The sequence below is a fragment of the Phasianus colchicus genome, chromosome 3, assembly GCF_987193195.1.
Source record: "Phasianus colchicus chromosome 3, bPhaCol1.hap1.1, whole genome shotgun sequence".
In the NCBI taxonomy this organism is placed as follows: domain Eukaryota; kingdom Metazoa; phylum Chordata; class Aves; order Galliformes; family Phasianidae; genus Phasianus; species Phasianus colchicus.
This window is the reverse complement of record NC_143438.1, coordinates 60,958,396-60,977,623: the sequence shown is the minus strand read 5'-3', so window position 1 is coordinate 60,977,623 and position 19,228 is coordinate 60,958,396. Positions and strand designations below refer to the sequence as shown.

At 46.1% G+C, this 19,228-nt stretch overlaps 1 protein-coding gene and 18 non-coding genes across 19 annotated transcripts in view; 18 read left to right on the top strand and 1 right to left on the bottom strand.

Annotated features, from left to right (window-relative positions):
• DNAJC5B (DnaJ heat shock protein family (Hsp40) member C5 beta) overlaps window positions 1-19,228 on the bottom strand; it is a 32,956-nt gene that overhangs the window by 7,895 nt on the left and 5,833 nt on the right. Inside the window, exon 2 of the mRNA XM_090138345.1 lies at window positions 2,746-2,959. Coding sequence (XP_089994471.1) covers window positions 2,746-2,959 — 214 coding nt within the window. The remainder of the gene's footprint in view (window positions 1-2,745; window positions 2,960-19,228) is intronic.
• Window positions 6,074-6,162, top strand: TRNAY-GUA (transfer RNA tyrosine (anticodon GUA)). Its single transcript is given in 2 exon segments — window positions 6,074-6,110; window positions 6,127-6,162. It is a non-coding gene; the product is annotated as a tRNA-Tyr (tRNA).
• Window positions 6,498-6,570, top strand: TRNAA-AGC (transfer RNA alanine (anticodon AGC)). The gene has a single exon. It is a non-coding gene; the product is annotated as a tRNA-Ala (tRNA).
• On the top strand, window positions 7,645-7,733 carry TRNAY-GUA (transfer RNA tyrosine (anticodon GUA)). Its single transcript is given in 2 exon segments — window positions 7,645-7,681; window positions 7,698-7,733. It is a non-coding gene; the product is annotated as a tRNA-Tyr (tRNA).
• On the top strand, window positions 8,070-8,142 carry TRNAA-AGC (transfer RNA alanine (anticodon AGC)). Its single transcript has one exon. It is a non-coding gene; the product is annotated as a tRNA-Ala (tRNA).
• Window positions 9,243-9,331, top strand: TRNAY-GUA (transfer RNA tyrosine (anticodon GUA)). Its single transcript is given in 2 exon segments — window positions 9,243-9,279; window positions 9,296-9,331. It is a non-coding gene; the product is annotated as a tRNA-Tyr (tRNA).
• Window positions 9,669-9,741, top strand: TRNAA-AGC (transfer RNA alanine (anticodon AGC)). The gene has a single exon. It is a non-coding gene; the product is annotated as a tRNA-Ala (tRNA).
• TRNAY-GUA (transfer RNA tyrosine (anticodon GUA)) lies at window positions 10,810-10,898 on the top strand. The gene is given in 2 exon segments: window positions 10,810-10,846; window positions 10,863-10,898. It is a non-coding gene; the product is annotated as a tRNA-Tyr (tRNA).
• On the top strand, window positions 11,235-11,307 carry TRNAA-AGC (transfer RNA alanine (anticodon AGC)). The gene has a single exon. It is a non-coding gene; the product is annotated as a tRNA-Ala (tRNA).
• On the top strand, window positions 12,408-12,496 carry TRNAY-GUA (transfer RNA tyrosine (anticodon GUA)). Its single transcript is given in 2 exon segments — window positions 12,408-12,444; window positions 12,461-12,496. It is a non-coding gene; the product is annotated as a tRNA-Tyr (tRNA).
• Window positions 12,834-12,906, top strand: TRNAA-AGC (transfer RNA alanine (anticodon AGC)). Its single transcript has one exon. It is a non-coding gene; the product is annotated as a tRNA-Ala (tRNA).
• On the top strand, window positions 13,977-14,065 carry TRNAY-GUA (transfer RNA tyrosine (anticodon GUA)). Its single transcript is given in 2 exon segments — window positions 13,977-14,013; window positions 14,030-14,065. It is a non-coding gene; the product is annotated as a tRNA-Tyr (tRNA).
• TRNAA-AGC (transfer RNA alanine (anticodon AGC)) lies at window positions 14,402-14,474 on the top strand. Its single transcript has one exon. It is a non-coding gene; the product is annotated as a tRNA-Ala (tRNA).
• Window positions 15,575-15,663, top strand: TRNAY-GUA (transfer RNA tyrosine (anticodon GUA)). The gene is given in 2 exon segments: window positions 15,575-15,611; window positions 15,628-15,663. It is a non-coding gene; the product is annotated as a tRNA-Tyr (tRNA).
• TRNAA-AGC (transfer RNA alanine (anticodon AGC)) lies at window positions 16,001-16,073 on the top strand. The gene has a single exon. It is a non-coding gene; the product is annotated as a tRNA-Ala (tRNA).
• On the top strand, window positions 17,144-17,232 carry TRNAY-GUA (transfer RNA tyrosine (anticodon GUA)). Its single transcript is given in 2 exon segments — window positions 17,144-17,180; window positions 17,197-17,232. It is a non-coding gene; the product is annotated as a tRNA-Tyr (tRNA).
• Window positions 17,574-17,646, top strand: TRNAA-AGC (transfer RNA alanine (anticodon AGC)). Its single transcript has one exon. It is a non-coding gene; the product is annotated as a tRNA-Ala (tRNA).
• Window positions 18,714-18,802, top strand: TRNAY-GUA (transfer RNA tyrosine (anticodon GUA)). The gene is given in 2 exon segments: window positions 18,714-18,750; window positions 18,767-18,802. It is a non-coding gene; the product is annotated as a tRNA-Tyr (tRNA).
• On the top strand, window positions 19,140-19,212 carry TRNAA-AGC (transfer RNA alanine (anticodon AGC)). The gene has a single exon. It is a non-coding gene; the product is annotated as a tRNA-Ala (tRNA).

Sequence of the window (19,228 nt, the reverse complement as noted above, 5' to 3'; positions counted from 1 at the left end):
TTATATTCATAAATAAATATGCTGGTGAAGAAGAAATAAAGCCCAGATTCCAGGGTATTGTCAAACAGTGTTGACAATGAAGCTATGTAAATAACAGTTATGTCTCAGGCAGCGTTAACTTGGGCTTTGAAAGTAATAAGATCATTACATGCATAATATTTACCATTTATATGTTCACAGGCTCAAGGCCAATGATAATCCATTCTATTCACAGATATACCAAGAGTGGTCAAGATGTTTTTAAAAGACAAGAACAATTCAGACATACTGTTTTAAAACGTTTTCCTTCCAACTGACATCTGAAACTGTTAGAAATCTCAGAATCCCTGAAAGAAGTTAAACACTTGTTTATCATTTATGCCATAATGGAGAAAAAAATCAGCACAACTGACAGAATAAAAAGAAGAATGAATGTGTATAAAGCCAAATATATACTTGAATTTATTAACAATACTTTAAATGTTCTTTTTTTTTTTTTAATTTAAAATATCATAGTTGGTAAATCAGGAACTCTAATGTGATCAATAAACTATCTTCACAGAAGAGGAAAAATTGCTTTTTGCTACAATAGTTGAATGAACAACTCCTCTGCCTGCCAGTGGATGAGCAGTTCAAGTACCCATTATTCATGTTAGTATGTTCCGAGATGAATATGACTGCTAAGAAGACTGACACTTCCAAAAAAGTAATTTTCACTTTGCATTTCTCTTTTCATTTGATTTTCTTTACTTCTAATGATACACCTCCTCATGATTGTCAGATTTTCTGAGTGTGAGTGTGATAGGAAAGAGGATTTACCAGGAATTTTGGTAGTTGAAGAAGATTAGGAGCAAAAGATGTTGCCTCTACCTTCTTCAGACCAGAATGGAAGAAATTAGGAGTACGGAAATCATCTACAGTCAGACTTCAATAATATTCTGATAGATAATACAAAAATCTGAAACTGACCCAGCATTTGTACATGAGAAAAAAAAGAGATGAGGAATAGTGACCTCAGTTTGGAAAAAAAAAACCCAAAAACACTTGGTGACCTGTCTGTGCTTTAAAGGTGGCAAGTTTTTGGGATGAAAGAGGGACAGAGAGACTGCTGGTGACAATCCTCAGGTGGTGCATATTTTGGATTTTTCCTGGGTATTCTGCACAGAATTCTTAAAACCCAGGAAGCAGTGACAATTTTTTGCTGGAATATTCAGTGTATCTCTTCTCACCTCTAGGATATAGCTCCCTTCAATCTATCCACACACTCGTTTAGCTCTTAGAGATTTACTAGTTCCTCTCCAGTTTCTGTTGCTCTTCTTATGAGCCAAAGCCAAAACAGTTATTTCTGTTCCTGATATGGTAACCACAGAGGATCTTGAACTTCATAAAATCTGTTAACAGTCAGCAAGCAGAAGAGGAAATAAAAGCTAAATGTGAAGAAAACCTTATTTATCAAGACTGTTAGAGCAGTCAATACAGCTGTTCTCTCAGCTCTGAGGGAATGCTTCCTGGCACCCGAGCTGTGACAATGAGGGTGAAGAAGAGTATGAAAAGACAGCAAAGAAATGAGGGAAGGATCCATCAGTGGCAGAAGCAACACTGAAGGAGCCCATCCTGCAGCAGGATTTAGCTGCAGCAGCTGCAGGTAGGCAGCCTCCAAGCAGCTTCTGAGGAGGCCGCTCCATCTGTGGGGCTGTCATTTCAACGTTGGGAATTTTTTGGCATTTGAAACATTTCCATATGATCCAACGTACTGATTATGGCTTCCCAGACCCACAGAACTGCTCAAGTGATCTCCCTGTTGCAAAGAGTGGTGAAGCACTGGCCTGATCCATCATGAACACAGTGTGTGTTCCACCAATCTCAGATCAGAGCTGTCATAGCATGCTTGCTTCATGCAGTTCAGGCCATTTTCCATTTGTTCCAGCAGAGCCCTTGCTTTCTGGTCATTTCGTTGCTGGGAACTGGTAGGGAGAGCGTGAATTTTGTATATTGCAATCCTGCTAGTTTGTTACATTTCTGTAACATCTCATTTCTGCTGAAACACCAGAATTTAACATATAGAAACATCGAGGGACAACAGTGACATAATAGAGCACACAAACGCAACTCTTATCACTAGAGCAATCCATGATGTGTTTTCCCTTGAGCAATATATCAGCATTTGATGCATCATGCTCTTCTTTTCCTGATCTCTTATTCCACTCCCCAGTTCTCACTTCTTCCACATCCCTTCTCTCACCCCCTCACCACAAACTGACAGGGCACATATATGACACCATAATCCCACAGTGCTATGTATTATTATTGCTTACTTATGCTGAGTGCTATATATAGCAAAGAACACAGCTATATTTGTACTGTAATAACTTATTAACTGGTTGTCACGTAAGTGGGCCTTCTCATTTTTGAACAATGAGTCACTTTTATTTAGTCATTACAGAAAAGAAAGTCAAAGTTAACCTGAAGCACCAGATTCAAATCTAATTAATGTCTGAAAGTGTTACAAAATGCGCATTCAACTATTTACCAAGTTAGAAAGAAGAAAATATTTTATATTAGCTCTCTTCTGAGCTAATATAAACGATGGTGTATCTGCCACTTTTAATTTTCCAATATTTATTATTGTTTAATTAAGCTTTTATTAGCATTTTAAACCCTGATCCTATTCTTTGTCAAACACCGTGTTTTTCAAAGGGTTCCTTGTATATGTAAGTACCTGTGTGCATCACAGCATTTACTTTTCAACAAAAAATAACAGCTTACCTTTGCCCACCAGTTAGAGAGCATGAAGTACGTGTTAACGTTTTCCTCCCCAAACTGTTCTGCCACGTAGAGCCCCAAGGATCCATACTTGTCATATATGTTTCGCTTGGAGAGATCAGTCAGCGTTGCATGAGCATTGTTAATCTCTTTAAATTTTTCTGCAGCCTCTGGATTGTCAGGGTTCTTGTCGGGATGATATTTCAGAGCCAGTTTTCTTAAACAAAGGGAAAAAAAAAACCACAAGGAAAAAAAATCTGTAGTGTGTACATATATATTTATTTACAAAGATACAAATAAAGCATTGCAAATAGACTCAATGATTTTGAACACTATGTTCACCCCAGGCCTTCTTATTTCCAGATCCAATGCATGCAGAGCATTCAGTAAAAGGAAAGTGCCACTGCAAATGAAAGTGGCACTTTTTTTTTTTTTTTAAGAGTTGTTCTGGTTACACTAAGCATGAAAGTTGTGCCTTGATACCTAGTCAGCTCCCAAGGTCATTGAGGAAGAGCTGCTGAAAGCACAGATTTTAGCATGATAATAAATCACAACCATTTGTTGCACTACATTGCACTACATTTGCCAGGTGATTTGCATCCATTAGTAGGTTTCAACAAAGGTAAATATTTTGTAAAAGTTTTTTTAAAAAACATTGTTTATCCCATCAAAATTATCTTTATAGCAAGTGTTTGATTGTTTATCAATAGTAACTGTAGTAAAATTTTGTAAACAATGTCTATGTTTGCAGGAGCTTAGACAATGATCAGGAAAAACAAATTAAGGAGTTGAAAGAGCATCTTTCTGAAGTACATGATGAAAAGTCATAGTGAATTAGCCCCAACTTCTAATGCCTGTCTTTGGGCCTAATTTGCCAGTGCCCCATTTCTGGAACAGTCTTAGCACGTCAGAAGCTGATTGCTGACTGCTTTGGGCCGTCTGTGCTGCTTAGGCCTTTGCTGGGACAGAGCTCAGTGCTGTCACTTTTCTCTGACTGCACTCATTGGTACGGCATCTGAGTACAGCTACAGCTTGTAAGCAGCAGCACGGGACCATTGGCTCACGAATAACGCTGGGGATGTGCAGCTTTGGAGAAAAGAAGGTTGGCTTCCCAGCACGTTGGAGCAGTGTGAGCTCACACGTACCTGCAGAACAAGCACAGACGTGTATCTTTTCGAAAATCACTGCTCCCTTTGAAGCAGTGGCAATAAGATTTTCCCAGGACATTTATTTAATGACTAGTGCTGACCTCTAGTGGCATTAAAAGCGATTATAGTGTGTTCCCTTCTGCCATCGTCCCTTAAGCCCAGTTTTGTGATATTTTGTGAAAGTTCTTTCTGAGTGCTTCATGCCCATTATGCCAAAACAAACAAACATATGAACGAATTAATGAGAAAGTAAATAAGTAAATAAATTTTGATTTATTTACTTATTTACTCATATGTGCCCACATTTACTCTAACAAATCTATCCTCTGAGAGTGGTACTGCTTGACTTTCTACTAAAGTCTCAGTACACATTATTCACCTGGTAAAATGCTAGTGCTTTGCTCTTGATGCAAGTTCATGTCTTGGAGACATTTTGGTGATATCAAGACTGATATAAGCCTGGGATTAGCCTCTGCCAACAGTCTATCCAGTTCTGCACACTGAACTCAAATAATCTTCTCACAGATCATAAATAATGCCTTAAACGTATTTCTAATAAAATAAGTTCATGTTCAGCCAGATTTAATACTGATTTAATATGGTACCTTAAACGTAATAAAAGATGAAATAGGAAAACTGGAAAAACAAGTTAATTCGTGCATGACTAATGACATAATGTACCATCCAAGTATTTAAGTAGCTTATGCAATCTATTCCTTTTCTTAGCTGAAAACAAAATCTAGCAATTTGAATGAAAAATAGGAGAGACACTGCCCTCAAAACTCATGCTTGGCTAGAAGGATCAGGCAATCAATCTCTGGCCATTCTCCAAAAAAAAAAAAAATAATAATAACAGACCCAAAGACCTCTTTTGCCAAATAACAGACCCAAAGACTTCTTCTGCCCTCCTCATATCTCCCCAGATCCCATAAAAATAATAATTTGAACTCAATGTAATTTCAAAGAGTAAAAAATATGCTAGCTGCATGCTGCTATAGCTTAGTATTACTTTTCAATGTTAACAGCATTCAACGTAGTACTGATAATAAAATAGGAGACATATTCTTCAGTCTTGGAAAACTCACTAAAATATTGCAATAACAAAACAGCTCTCCACACATGAAGACAACATAAACTAATCAGTGATAATTTATTCGTGGGACAGAGATCTATATGCTGCAAGTGTAATTCTTATGAATGAGAGAAAGAACTCCATTAGGTTCAGCCCAAAAAAACAGGAAGAGTAAGGACAAGAACTACAAGACAATATTGTATTCTATGACAGGGTTACAGTGCTGGTGGATAAAGGAGGAGAAACTCACATCATCTACTTGGACTTGTGAAAAACATTTGACAATGTCCCACACCACATCTGTGTCACCAAATCAGAGAAACAAAGATTTGATGGAAAGACTATTTGGTGGAAAAGGAATTAGTTGGACAGCAAGGATCAAAGATCAGTCAAAATGGGACCATCCATGGCATGGCAAAATGAGTTACTTTTTTTCTGGAGAGAAGCAGAATCCCTAATTGCAAACAGACATTGGAATGTTTCCTGACAAATATTATTCTGAATTGTACACTGGAATTTGTGAGAAGAAGAAAGAATAATGATTGCCACAGAAGCATAGTGTATGGAGAACCTCACTTTCTCTCATCAGGAGAACAAAGCAGTGGAATTGTGTCCCCATGGCCTATTTGCAGGCTGACTAGAACATAAGCTGCAAAAGCCCTGGAAAACCTCTAAGTAATACCCAAACCTTCTCAGAGGTGGAGGTTGCTTTAAAATGATCACAGGACAGCAAGGAGTGTAGAGCATAGAAAAAAAAGTGGGATTTTTCCAGATGTTCTGAGACTGCAGAGGAGTCTGGTGAATGGATGAACGATGATGAGGTACCTGAGCAGTGGTCAAAATGAGTGCAGTGTGATTGGGTGAAGTATCTCAGGGATATATGTCCTGTGTTTCTGTCAACAAAGAGAGTGAAAGGGACGGCCATGTTGATTATCAGGAAGTGCTGCAGCTGAGGTGAGTGCATGAAGTACTCCTAAAGGTGTAGTGCCGTTGGATGTGAGTGTGTCTGGGCGTGGAATAGGAGCAGAGGCATGGCTGTGCTGTGTTACAGCCGTAGGAATAATGCAGATGGGAGCGTGAAGGGTGTGGTGCAGGGCAGGTCCCTGTGATTCCTTCGATAGCTCAGCTGGTAGAGCGGAGGACTGTAGGCTCCCTTGCACGGCCATCCTTAGGTCGCTGGTTCAACTCCGGCTCGAAGGAGTGCTCTTTTGGCTCTTGCCCCGACTGAGTCTGCAGCTCTGGTGCATTTGGAACGCTGTCCATGCATCCTGTATTTGATGGGATCGGAGGCTGGAACATTGGCTGGCAGTGGAGAAGAGGAAGTTGGTCTGTGGTGGTTTTTGTGGAAGATAGGGCAGGTGGTGTCGTTCCTGAGCACCTGTGTGTTTGAAGAGAGCAGCAGCACCTGGAAATCGGCAGTGTTTGTTGGGGGCTGGGAAGAAGAGTTCTTGGAGGACAAGAGTTGTGTGCAGGGCCATTTGGGTGAGGGGTGGTTAGGTGAGGGCTGAGGTGAGGTGAGGGGGAGGCTGTGTGCTGGGGAATTAGCTCAAGTGGTAGAGCGCTCGCTTAGCATGCGAGAGGCAGCGGGATCGATGCCCGCATTCTCCAATGCTTTTCAGCCCCTTGCCTGCATTCTTGGCAGAACGGACACCATGGCCTCTGGAGCTGTATCGGGAAACATCTGTGTATCTGGGATACAGAAGACGAAGGGGGATGGAGGAAGCAACTTGTTGAAGTACCTAATGGAGTCTTGACCCAAACAAGTGATTCCTTGACATTCCTCATCGCATGGGCAATGCTGCTAAGGCTACCATGCCTGGTAAGAGCCTAGGTATATTAAGTCTTTTAGTTATCTCAGAAAGTTGAGATTGATAGCATGCCCGCAGGATGTTTATGGGATGTTAGCGCTTATGTGCAAGAAAATAGTAATCAATATGGAGCCATCCATGGCATGGAAAAATGAATATTTTTTTTTTTCTGGAGAGAAGCAGAATCCCGTATTGTTTAAACACTCTGGAATGTTTCCAGACAAACAGAATTCTGCATTTTTCTCTGGAATTTGGGAGAAGAATAACGAACAGTGAACCTCACTAAAGCAGTGAGCTGTTAATGTATGGAGAATCAGTTTTCCTCTTGTCAGGAGAACAGGGCAGTGGAATTGTACCTACAAGGGCAGTCTGCGGGCTGACTTGGATGTTAGCTGAAAAAGCCATGGCAAATCTCTCCTACATTCCCAAGTCAGCTTAGAAGTGGAGGCTGCCTTAAAATGATCTCAGAGGAACGTGGACAGGGAAGCTTGAAAAAGAGGGATGGGGATATTGTGCAGGCTTTTTGCCATTGTTCTGAGACTGCAGAGGAGTCTGGTGAGTGAATGAATGATGATGAGGTACCTGTGCAGTGGTCAAAAGTGAGCGGAGTGTAATTGGGTGGAGAGAAGTTCTCTTGGGGAAGTGTGTCGTGTGTTTCTGTCCATGAAATGAGTGTTTGGGAAGTCTGTGCTGTTTTTCAGGTGTTGCTACTGGAGAGGTGAGTACATGAAGTTCCATGCATGGTCCAATACCGTTGGATGTGAGTGTGTCTGGTGTGGAATGGGAGCAGAGGCATGGCTGTGCTGTGTTACAGCCGTAGGAATAATGCAGATGGGAGCGTGAAGGGTGTGGTGCAGGGCAGGTCCCTGTGATTCCTTCGATAGCTCAGCTGGTAGAGCGGAGGACTGTAGGCTCCCTTGCACGGCCATCCTTAGGTCGCTGGTTCAACTCCGGCTCGAAGGAGTGCTCTTTTGGCTCTTGCCCCGACTGAGTCTGCAGCTCTGGTGCATTTGGAACACCAGTTCCATGCATCCTGTATTTGATGGGATCGGAGGCTGGAACTTTGGCTGGCCATGGAGAAGAGGAAGTTGGTCTGTGGTGGTTTTTGTGGAAGATAGGGCAGGTGGTGTCGTTCCTGAGCACCTGTGTGTTTGAAGAGAGCAGCAGCACCTGGAAATCGGCAGTGTTTGTTGAGTCTGTGAAGAAGGGTTCTTGGAGGACAAGAGTTGTGTGCAGGGCCATTTGGGTGAGGGGTGGTTAGGTGAGAGCTGAGGTGAGGTGAGGTGGAGGCTGTGTGCTGGGGAATTAGCTCAAGTGGTAGAGCGCTCGCTTAGCATGCGAGAGGCAGCGGGATCGATGCCCGCATTCTCCAATGCTTTTCAGCCCCTTGCCCGCACTCTTATCATAAGGGGGATGCTGGCGTCTGGCGCTCTCTCTTCATTTCTTGAGATCACCTGTTCTGCTTCACTGATGTGCACCATAATTCTTCCAGTTGATATCTGTGTGCCTGGATTACAGAAGAAGAGAGGTCCAGGAAGCGCCTGCTTGAAGTACTGAATGGGGTCTGGAGCAAAGAAAATGGTTCTCAGCATCATCTCATCACTTGGGCAATGGTGGCAAGAGCACCATCCCACTTTGGGACCTTAGTTTACAAAGACAATGAGGAAGTGCAGTGCAGTAAGGTGAGGAGCATGCCAGCAGGATGTTTCTGAGGGCAGCAGCCCTTCTCCTGAGAGAGACCACGGTGACTGTAGAAGTGTTCAGAATGTGGGGAACAGAGGGTTTTGAGTGGAGAGGAGAATCCGTTGTTGTGATGACTTAATGGAACATTCTGCATCAACTATGAAATTACTTCTGTTCATAAAACTGTGAGAATTATGGTGCACATCAGTGAAGCAGAAGAGGTGATCTCAAGAAATGAAGATAGTGTCCTCCTGTCAGAAGGGCAAAGCAAAATAAGTGGGGCCACAGAGGCTGTAAATTCTCCTTGCTTGCAGGCTAAATTGGAGTTTTGTCTGCAAAGGCCCTCAACTTCCTGAGCTTAGTACTGAATCTAGTTAGAGGTAGAGATTATTGTACACATCGTCGTAACTCTGTGGGAATTCTGAGACAGGTAATAACACTAATGTTCTCAGACTGCTGAAGAGGAAGGTGAGTGGATGAATGCTGATGAGGTACCAGTGCAGTGGTCAAAAGCGAGTGGTGTGTAATTGGGTGAAGTATCTCAGGGATATGTGTCCTGTGTTTCTATCCATGAAATGAGTATCTGGGAAGGCTGTGTTGTTTTTCAGGTGTTGTTTCAGGCTACTGGAGAGGTGAGCGCATGAAGTTCCATACATGGTCCAATACCGTTGGATGTGAGTGTGTCTGGGCGTGGAATGGGAGCAGAGGCATGGCTGTGCTGTGTTACAGCCGTAGGAATAATGCAGATGGGAGCGTGAAGGGTGTGGTGCAGGGCAGGTCCCTGTGATTCCTTCGATAGCTCAGCTGGTAGAGCGGAGGACTGTAGGCTCCCTTGCACGGTCATCCTTAGGTCGCTGGTTCAACTCCGGCTCGAAGGAGTGCTCTTTTGGCTCTTGCCCCGACTGAGTCTGCAGCTCTGGTGCATTTGGAACACCAGTTCCATGCAGCCTGTATTTGATGGGATCGGAGGCTGGAGCCTTGGCTGGCCATGGAGAAGAGGAAGTTGGTCTGTGGTGGTTTTTGTGGAAGATAGGGCAGGTGGTGTCGTTCCTGAGCACCTGTGTGTTTGAAGAGAGCAGCAGCACCTGGAAATCGGCAGTGTTTGTTGGGGGCTGGGAAGAAGAGTTCTTGGAGGACAAGAGTTGTGTGCAGGGCCATTTGGGTGAGGGGTGGTTAGGTGAGGGCTGAGGTGAGGTGAGGTGGAGGCTGTGTGCTGGGGAATTAGCTCAAGTGGTAGAGCGCTCGCTTAGCATGCGAGAGGCAGCGGGATCGATGCCCGCATTCTCCAATGCTTTTCAGCCCCTTGCCTGCACTCTTGGCAGAACGGACACCATGGCCTCTGGAGCTGTATTGGGAAACATCTGTGTGCTGAGCTACAGAGGATGGAGAGAGCCCCTGAAAGCAACTTGTTGAAATACAGAATGGTTTCTGGAGCAAAGAAAGTGTTTCTCAGCATCATCTCATCCCTTTGGAATGCTGTCAAGGTTACCATGCCCATTTGGAGCCTTAGGGTACAATTAAAATTAGTTAGATATAAAAGTTCAGAACTCTAGCTGGCCAGTTGGACGTTTATGGGGCTCTCGCACTTTCCCTGCAAGAAATATCATGCAATATTAGACTATCCATGGTGTGGCAAAAGGAGTTACTTTTTTCTGGAGAGAAGCAGAGCCCCTTATTGTGAACACACACTAGCATGTCTCCTGGCAAACAGGATTCTGCATTTTACACTGGAATTTGTGAGAAGAAGAAAGAATGGTGGATGTCACTGAATTGTTGAGCTGTTAAGAAGATATGCAGAAACTGACTTTCTCTCATCAGGGTAACAAAGCAGTGGAATTGTGTCCACAGGTTCTCTATTATTGCTGGCTGGCTAAAACATTAGCTACAAATGCACCAAAAGCATCGTCTTAATACCCAAATCTTCTTAGAGGTGGAGTTTGTGTATAGAAGGATCTCAGCACAGCATAGAGTGCGGAGCTTGAAAAAAGGGGATTTTGTGCAGGATTTTTCCAGTTGTTCTGAGACTACTGAGGAGGCAGGTGAGTGGATGAAGGATGATGAGGTGCCTGATCAGTGGTCAAAATGAGTGGAGTGTAACTCTGTGGAGAGAAGAATCCTGGGGATGTGTGTCGTGTGTTTCTGGCAACAGAGAGAGAGAAAGGGAAGGCTGTGTTGTTATTCAGGTGGTGCTACTAGAGAAGTGAGTACATGAAGTCCCATTGAAGGTGTAGTGCCGTTGGATGTGAGTGTGTCTGGTGTGGAATGGGAGCAGAGGCATGGCTGTGCTGTGTTACAGCCGTAGGAATAATGCAGATGGGAGCGTGAAGGGTGTGGTGCAGGGCAGGTCCCTGTGATTCCTTCGATAGCTCAGCTGGTAGAGCGGAGGACTGTAGGCTCCCTTGCACGGCCATCCTTAGGTCGCTGGTTCAACTCCGGCTCGAAGGAGTGCTCTTTTGGCTCTTGCCCCGACTGAGTCTGCAGCTCTGGTGCATTTGGAACACCAGTTCCATGCATCCTGTATTTGATGGGATCGGAGGCTGGAACTTTGGCTGGCCATGGAGAAGAGGAAGTTGGTCTGTGGTGGTTTTTGTGGAAGATAGGGCAGGTGGTGTCGTTCCTGAGCACCTGTGTGTTTGAAGAGAGCAGCAGCACCTGGAAATCGGCAGTGTTTGTTGAGTCTGTGAAGAAGGGTTCTTGGAGGACAAGAGTTGTGTGCAGGGCCATTTGGGTGAGGGGTGGTTAGGTGAGAGCTGAGGTGAGGTGAGGTGGAGGCTGTGTGCTGGGGAATTAGCTCAAGTGGTAGAGCGCTCGCTTAGCATGCGAGAGGCAGCGGGATCGATGCCCGCATTCTCCAATGCTTTTCAGCCCCTTGCCCGCACTCTTATCATAAGGGGGATGCTGGCGTCTGGCGCTCTCTCTTCATTTCTTGAGATCACCTGTTCTGCTTCACTGATGTGCACCATAATTCTTCCAGTTGATATCTGTGTGCCTGGATTACAGAAGAAGAGAGGTCCAGGAAGCGCCTGCTTGAAGTACTGAATGGGGTCTGGAGCAAAGAAAATGGTTCTCAGCATCATCTCATCACTTGGGCAATGGTGGCAAGAGCACCATCCCACTTTGGGACCTTAGTTTACAAAGACAATGAGGAAGTGCAGTGCAGTAAGGTGAGGAGCATGCCAGCAGGATGTTTCTGAGGGCAGCAGCCCTTCTCCTGAGAGAGACCACGGTGACTGTAGAAGTGTTCAGAATGTGGGGAACAGAGGGTTTTGAGTGGAGAGGAGAATCCGTTGTTGTGATGACTTAATGGAACATTCTGCATCAACTATGAAATTACTTCTGTTCATAAAACTGTGAGAATTATGGTGCACATCAGTGAAGCAGAAGAGGTGATCTCAAGAAATGAAGATAGTGTCCTCCTGTCAGAAGGGCAAAGCAAAATAAGTGGGGCCACAGAGGCTGTAAATTCTCCTTGCTTGCAGGCTAAATTGGAGTTTTGTCTGCAAAGGCCCTCAACTTCCTGAGCTTAGTACTGAATCTAGTTAGAGGTAGAGATTATTGTACACATCGTCGTAACTCTGTGGGAATTCTGAGACAGGTAATAACACTAATGTTCTCAGACTGCTGAAGAGGAAGGTGAGTGGATGAATGCTGATGAGGTACCAGTGCAGTGGTCAAAAGCGAGTGGTGTGTAATTGGGTGAAGTATCTCAGGGATATGTGTCCTGTGTTTCTATCCATGAAATGAGTATCTGGGAAGGCTGTGTTGTTTTTCAGGTGTTGTTTCAGGCTACTGGAGAGGTGAGCGCATGAAGTTCCATACATGGTCCAATACCGTTGGATGTGAGTGTGTCTGGGCGTGGAATGGGAGCAGAGGCATGGCTGTGCTGTGTTACAGCCGTAGGAATAATGCAGATGGGAGCGTGAAGGGTGTGGTGCAGGGCAGGTCCCTGTGATTCCTTCGATAGCTCAGCTGGTAGAGCGGAGGACTGTAGGCTCCCTTGCACGGTCATCCTTAGGTCGCTGGTTCAACTCCGGCTCGAAGGAGTGCTCTTTTGGCTCTTGCCCCGACTGAGTCTGCAGCTCTGGTGCATTTGGAACACCAGTTCCATGCAGCCTGTATTTGATGGGATCGGAGGCTGGAGCCTTGGCTGGCCATGGAGAAGAGGAAGTTGGTCTGTGGTGGTTTTTGTGGAAGATAGGGCAGGTGGTGTCGTTCCTGAGCACCTGTGTGTTTGAAGAGAGCAGCAGCACCTGGAAATCGGCAGTGTTTGTTGGGGGCTGGGAAGAAGAGTTCTTGGAGGACAAGAGTTGTGTGCAGGGCCACTTGGGTGAGGGGTGGTTAGGTGAGGGCTGAGGTGAGGTGAGGTGGAGGCTGTGTGCTGGGGAATTAGCTCAAGTGGTAGAGCGCTCGCTTAGCATGCGAGAGGCAGCGGGATCGATGCCCGCATTCTCCAATGCTTTTCAGCCCCTTGCCTGCATTCTTGGCAGAACGGACACCATGGCCTCTGGAGCTGTATCGGGAAACATCTGTGTATCTGGGATACAGAGGATGGAGAGAGCCCCTGAAAGCAACTTGTTGAAATACAGAATGGTTTCTGGAGCAAAGGAAGTGTTTCTCAGCATCATCTCATCCCTTTGGAATGCTGTCAAGGTTACCATGCCCATTTGGAGCCTTAGGGTACAATTAAAATTAGTTAGATATAAAAGTTCAGAACTCTAGCTGGCCAGTTGGACGTTTATGGGGCTCTCGCACTTTCCCTGCAAGAAATATCATGCAATATTAGACTATCCATGGTGTGGCAAAAGGAGTTACTTTTTTCTGGAGAGAAGCAGAGCCCCTTATTGTGAACACACACTAGCATGTCTCCTGGCAAACAGGATTCTGCATTTTACACTGGAATTTGTGAGAAGAAGAAAGAATGGTGGATGTCACTGAATTGTTGAGCTGTTAAGAAGATATGCAGAAACTGACTTTCTCTCATCAGGGTAACAAAGCAGTGGAATTGTGTCCACAGGTTCTCTATTATTGCTGGCTGGCTAAAACATTAGCTACAAATGCACCAAAAGCATCGTCTTAATACCCAAATCTTCTTAGAGGTGGAGTTTGTGTATAGAAGGATCTCAGCACAGCATAGAGTGCGGAGCTTGAAAAAAGGGGATTTTGTGCAGGATTTTTCCAGTTGTTCTGAGACTACTGAGGAGGCAGGTGAGTGGATGAAGGATGATGAGGTGCCTGATCAGTGGTCAAAATGAGTGGAGTGTAACTCTGTGGAGAGAAGAATCCTGGGGATGTGTGTCGTGTGTTTCTGGCAACAGAGAGAGAGAAAGGGAAGGCTGTGTTGTTATTCAGGTGGTGCTACTAGAGAAGTGAGTACATGAAGTCCCATTGAAGGTGTAGTGCCGTTGGATGTGAGTGTGTCTGGGCGTGGAATGGGAGCAGAGGCATGGCTGTGCTGTGTTACAGCCGTAGGAATAATGCAGATGGGAGCGTGAAGGGTGTGGTGCAGGGCAGGTCCCTGTGATTCCTTCGATAGCTCAGCTGGTAGAGCGGAGGACTGTAGGCTCCCTTGCACGGCCATCCTTAGGTCGCTGGTTCAACTCCGGCTCGAAGGAGTGCTCTTTTGGCTCTTGCCCCGACTGAGTCTGCAGCTCTGGTGCATTTGGAACACCAGTTCCATGCATCCTGTATTTGATGGGATCGGAGGCTGGAACTTTGGCTGGCCATGGAGAAGAGGAAGTTGGTCTGTGGTGGTTTTTGTGGAAGATAGGGCAGGTGGTGTCGTTCCTGAGCACCTGTGTGTTTGAAGAGAGCAGCAGCACCTGGAAATCGGCAGTGTTTGTTGAGTCTGTGAAGAAGGGTTCTTGGAGGACAAGAGTTGTGTGCAGGGCCATTTGGGTGAGGGGTGGTTAGGTGAGAGCTGAGGTGAGGTGAGGTGGAGGCTGTGTGCTGGGGAATTAGCTCAAGTGGTAGAGCGCTCGCTTAGCATGCGAGAGGCAGCGGGATCGATGCCCGCATTCTCCAATGCTTTTCAGCCCCTTGCCCGCACTCTTATCATAAGGGGGATGCTGGCGTCTGGCGCTCTCTCTTCATTTCTTGAGATCACCTGTTCTGCTTCACTGATGTGCACCATAATTCTTCCAGTTGATATCTGTGTGCCTGGATTACAGAAGAAGAGAGGTCCAGGAAGCGCCTGCTTGAAGTACTGAATGGGGTCTGGAGCAAAGAAAATGGTTCTCAGCATCATCTCATCACTTGGGCAATGGTGGCAAGAGCACCATCCCACTTTGGGACCTTAGTTTACAAAGACAATGAGGAAGTGCAGTGCAGTAAGGTGAGGAGCATGCCAGCAGGATGTTTCTGAGGGCAGCAGCCCTTCTCCTGAGAGAGACCACGGTGACTGTAGAAGTGTTCAGAATGTGGGGAACAGAGGGTTTTGAGTGGAGAGGAGAATCCGTTGTTGTGATGACTTAATGGAACATTCTGCATCAACTATGAAATTACTTCTGTTCATAAAACTGTGAGAATTATGGTGCACATCAGTGAAGCAGAAGAGGTGATCTCAAGAAATGAAGATAGTGTCCTCCTGTCAGAAGGGCAAAGCAAAATAAGTGGGGCCACAGAGGCTGTAAATTCTCCTTGCTTGCAGGCTAAATTGGAGTTTTGTCTGCAAAGGCCCTCAACTTCCTGAGCTTAGTACTGAATCTAGTTAGAGGTAGAGATTATTGTACACATCGTCGTAACTCTGTGGGAATTCTGAGACAGGTAATAACACTAATGTTCTCAGACTGCTGAAGAGGAAGGTGAGTGGATGAATGCTGATGAGGTACCAGTGCAGTGGTCAAAAGCGAGTGGTGTGTAATTGGGTGAAGTATCTCAGGGATATGTGTCCTGTGTTTCTATCCATGAAATGAGTATCTGGGAAGGCTGTGTTGTTTTTCAGGTGTTGTTTCAGGCTACTGGAGAGGTGAGCGCATGAAGTTCCATACATGGTCCAATACCGTTGGATGTGAGTGTGTCTGGGCGTGGAATGGGAGCAGAGGCATGGCTGTGCTGTGTTACAGCCGTAGGAATAATGCAGATGGGAGCGTGAAGGGTGTGGTGCAGGGCAGGTCCCTGTGATTCCTTCGATAGCTCAGCTGGTAGAGCGGAGGACTGTAGGCTCCCTTGCACGGTCATCCTTAGGTCGCTGGTTCAACTCCGGCTCGAAGGAGTGCTCTTTTGGCTCTTGCCCCGACTGAGTCTGCAGCTCTGGTGCATTTGGAACACCAGTTCCATGCAGCCTGTATTTGATGGGATCGGAGGCTGGAGCCTTGGCTGGCCATGGAGAAGAGGAAGTTGGTCTGTGGTGGTTTTTGTGGAAGATAGGGCAGGTGGTGTCGTTCCTGAGCACCTGTGTGTTTGAAGAGAGCAGCAGCACCTGGAAATCGGCAGTGTTTGTTGGGGGCTGGGAAGAAGAGTTCTTGGAGGACAAGAGTTGTGTGCAGGGCCACTTGGGTGAGGGGTGGTTAGGTGAGGGCTGAGGTGAGGTGAGGTGGAGGCTGTGTGCTGGGGAATTAGCTCAAGTGGTAGAGCGCTCGCTTAGCATGCGAGAGGCAGCGGGATCGATGCCCGCATTCTCCAATGCTTTTCAGCCCCTTGCCTGCATTCTTGGCAGAACGGACACCATGGCCTCTGGAGCTGTATCGGGAAACATCTGTGTATCTGGGATACAGAGGATGGAGAGAGCCCCTGAAAGCAACTTGTTGAAATACAGAATGGTTTCTGGAGCAAAGGAAGTGTTTCTCAGCATCATCTCATCCCTTTGGAATGCTGTCAAGGTTACCATGCCCATTTGGAGCCTTAGGGTACAATTAAAATTAGTTAGATATAAAAGTTCAGAACTCTAGCTGGCCAGTTGGACGTTTATGGGGCTCTCGCACTTTCCCTGCAAGAAATATCATGCAATATTAGACTATCCATGGTGTGGCAAAAGGAGTTACTTTTTTCTGGAGAGAAGCAGAGCCCCTTATTGTGAACACACACTAGCATGTCTCCTGGCAAACAGGATTCTGCATTTTACACTGGAATTTGTGAGAAGAAGAAAGAATGGTGGATGTCACTGAATTGTTGAGCTGTTAAGAAGATATGCAGAAACTGACTTTCTCTCATCAGGGTAACAAAGCAGTGGAATTGTGTCCACAGGTTCTCTATTATTGCTGGCTGGCTAAAACATTAGCTACAAATGCACCAAAAGCATCGTCTTAATACCCAAATCTTCTTAGAGGTGGAGTTTGTGTATAGAAGGATCTCAGCACAGCATAGAGTGCGGAGCTTGAAAAAAGGGGATTTTGTGCAGGATTTTTCCAGTTGTTCTGAGACTACTGAGGAGGCAGGTGAGTGGATGAAGGATGATGAGGTGCCTGATCAGTGGTCAAAATGAGTGGAGTGTAACTCTGTGGAGAGAAGAATCCTGGGGATGTGTGTCGTGTGTTTCTGGCAACAGAGAGAGAGAAAGGGAAGGCTGTGTTGTTTTTCAGGTGGTGCTACTAGAGAAGTGAGTACATGAAGTCCCATTGAAGGTGTAGTGCCGTTGGATGTGAGTGTGTCTGGGCGTGGAATGGGAGCAGAGGCATGGCTGTGCTGTGTTACAGCCGTAGGAATAATGCAGATGGGAGCGTGAAGGGTGTGGTGCAGGGCAGGTCCCTGTGATTCCTTCGATAGCTCAGCTGGTAGAGCGGAGGACTGTAGGCTCCCTTGCACGGCCATCCTTAGGTCGCTGGTTCAACTCCGGCTCGAAGGAGTGCTCTTTTGGCTCTTGCCCCGACTGAGTCTGCAGCTCTGGTGCATTTGGAACACCAGTTCCATGCATCCTGTATTTGATGGGATCGGAGGCTGGAGCCTTGGCTGGCCATGGAGAAGAGGAAGTTGGTCTGTGGTGGTTTTTGTGGAAGATAGGGCAGGTGGAGTCGTTCCTGAGCACCTGTGTGTTTGAAGAGAGCAGCAGCACCTGGAAATCGGCAGTGTTTGTTGGGGGCTGGGAAGAAGGGTTCTTGGAGGACAAGAGTTGTGTGCAGGGCCATTTGGGTGAGGGGGGGGTGGTTAGGTGAGAGCTGAGGTGAGGTGAGGTGGAGGCTGTGTGCTGGGGAATTAGCTCAAGTGGTAGAGCGCTCGCTTAGCATGCGAGAGGCAGCGGGATCGATGCCCGCATTCTCCAATGCTTTTCAGCCCCTTGCCTGCATTCTTGGCAGAATGGACACCATGGCTTCTGGAGCTGTATTGGGAAACATCTGTGTACCTGGGATACGGAGGACGAAGGGGGATGAAGGAAGCAACTTGTACCTAATGGGGTCTTGACCCAAGCAAGTGATTCCTTGACATTCCTCATTGCATGGGCAATGCTGTTAAGGATACCATGCCTGTTAAGAGCCTAAGTATATTAAGATTTTTAGGTATCTCAGAAAGTTGAAATTGATAGCATGCCCGCAATGTGTTTATGGGGTGTTAGCACTTATGTGGAAGAAAATAGTAATCAATATGGTACCATCCATGGCATGGAAAAATGAATATTTTTTTTTTCTGGAGAGAAGCAGAATCCCGTATTGTTTAAACACTCTGGAATGTTTCCAGACAAACAGAATTCTGCATTTTTCTCTGGAATTTGGGAGAAGAATAACGAACAGTGAACCTCACTAAAGCAGTGAGCTGTTAATGTATGGAGAATCAGTTTTCCTCTTGTCAGGAGAACAGGGCAGTGGAATTGTACCTACAAGGGCAGTCTGCGGGCTGACTTGGATGTTAGCTGAAAAAGCCATGGCAAATCTCTTCTACATTCCCAAGTCAGTTTAGAAGTGGAGGCTTCCTTAAAATGATCTCAGAGAACGTGGACAGGGAAGCTTGAAAAAGAGGGATGGGGATATTGTGCAGGCTTTTTGCCGTTGTTCTGAGACTGCAGAGGAGTCTGGTGAGTGAATGAATGATGATGAGGTACCTGTGCAGTGGTCAAAAGTGAGCGGAGTGTAATTGGGTGGAGAGAAGTTCTCTTGGGGAAGTGTGTCGTGTGTTTCTGTCCATGAAATGAGTGTTTGGGAAGGCTGTGCTGTTTTTCAGGTGTTGCTACTGGAGAGGTGAGCGCATGAAGTTCCATACATGGTCCAATACCGTTGGATGTGAGTGTGTCTGGGCGTGGAATGGGAGCAGAGGCATGGCTGTGCTGTGTTACAGCCGTAGGAATAATGCAGATGGGAGCGTGAAGGGTGTGGTGCAGGGCAGGTCCCTGTGATTCCTTCGATAGCTCAGCTGGTAGAGCGGAGGACTGTAGGCTCCCTTGCACGGCCATCCTTAGGTCGCTGGTTCAACTCCGGCTCGAAGGAGTGCTCTTTTGGCTCTTGCCCCGACTGAGTCTGCAGCTCTGGTGCATTTGGAACACCAGTTCCATGCATCCTGTATTTGATGGGATCGGAGGCTGGAGCCTTGGCTGGCCATGGAGAAGAGGAAGTTGGTCTGTGGTGGTTTTTGTAGAAGATAGGGCAGGTGGTGTCGTACCTGAGCACCTGTATGTTTGAAGGGAGCAGCAGCACCTGGAAATCGGCAGTGTTTGTTGGGGGCTGGGAAGAAGGGTTCTTGGAGGACAAGAGTTGTGTGCAGGGCCATTTGGGTGAGGGGTGGTTAGGTGAGGGCTGAGGTGAGGTGAGGTGGAGGCTGTGTGCTGGGGAATTAGCTCAAGTGGTAGAGCGCTCGCTTAGCATGCGAGAGGCAGCGGGATCGATGCCCGCATTCTCCAATGCTTTTCAGCCCCT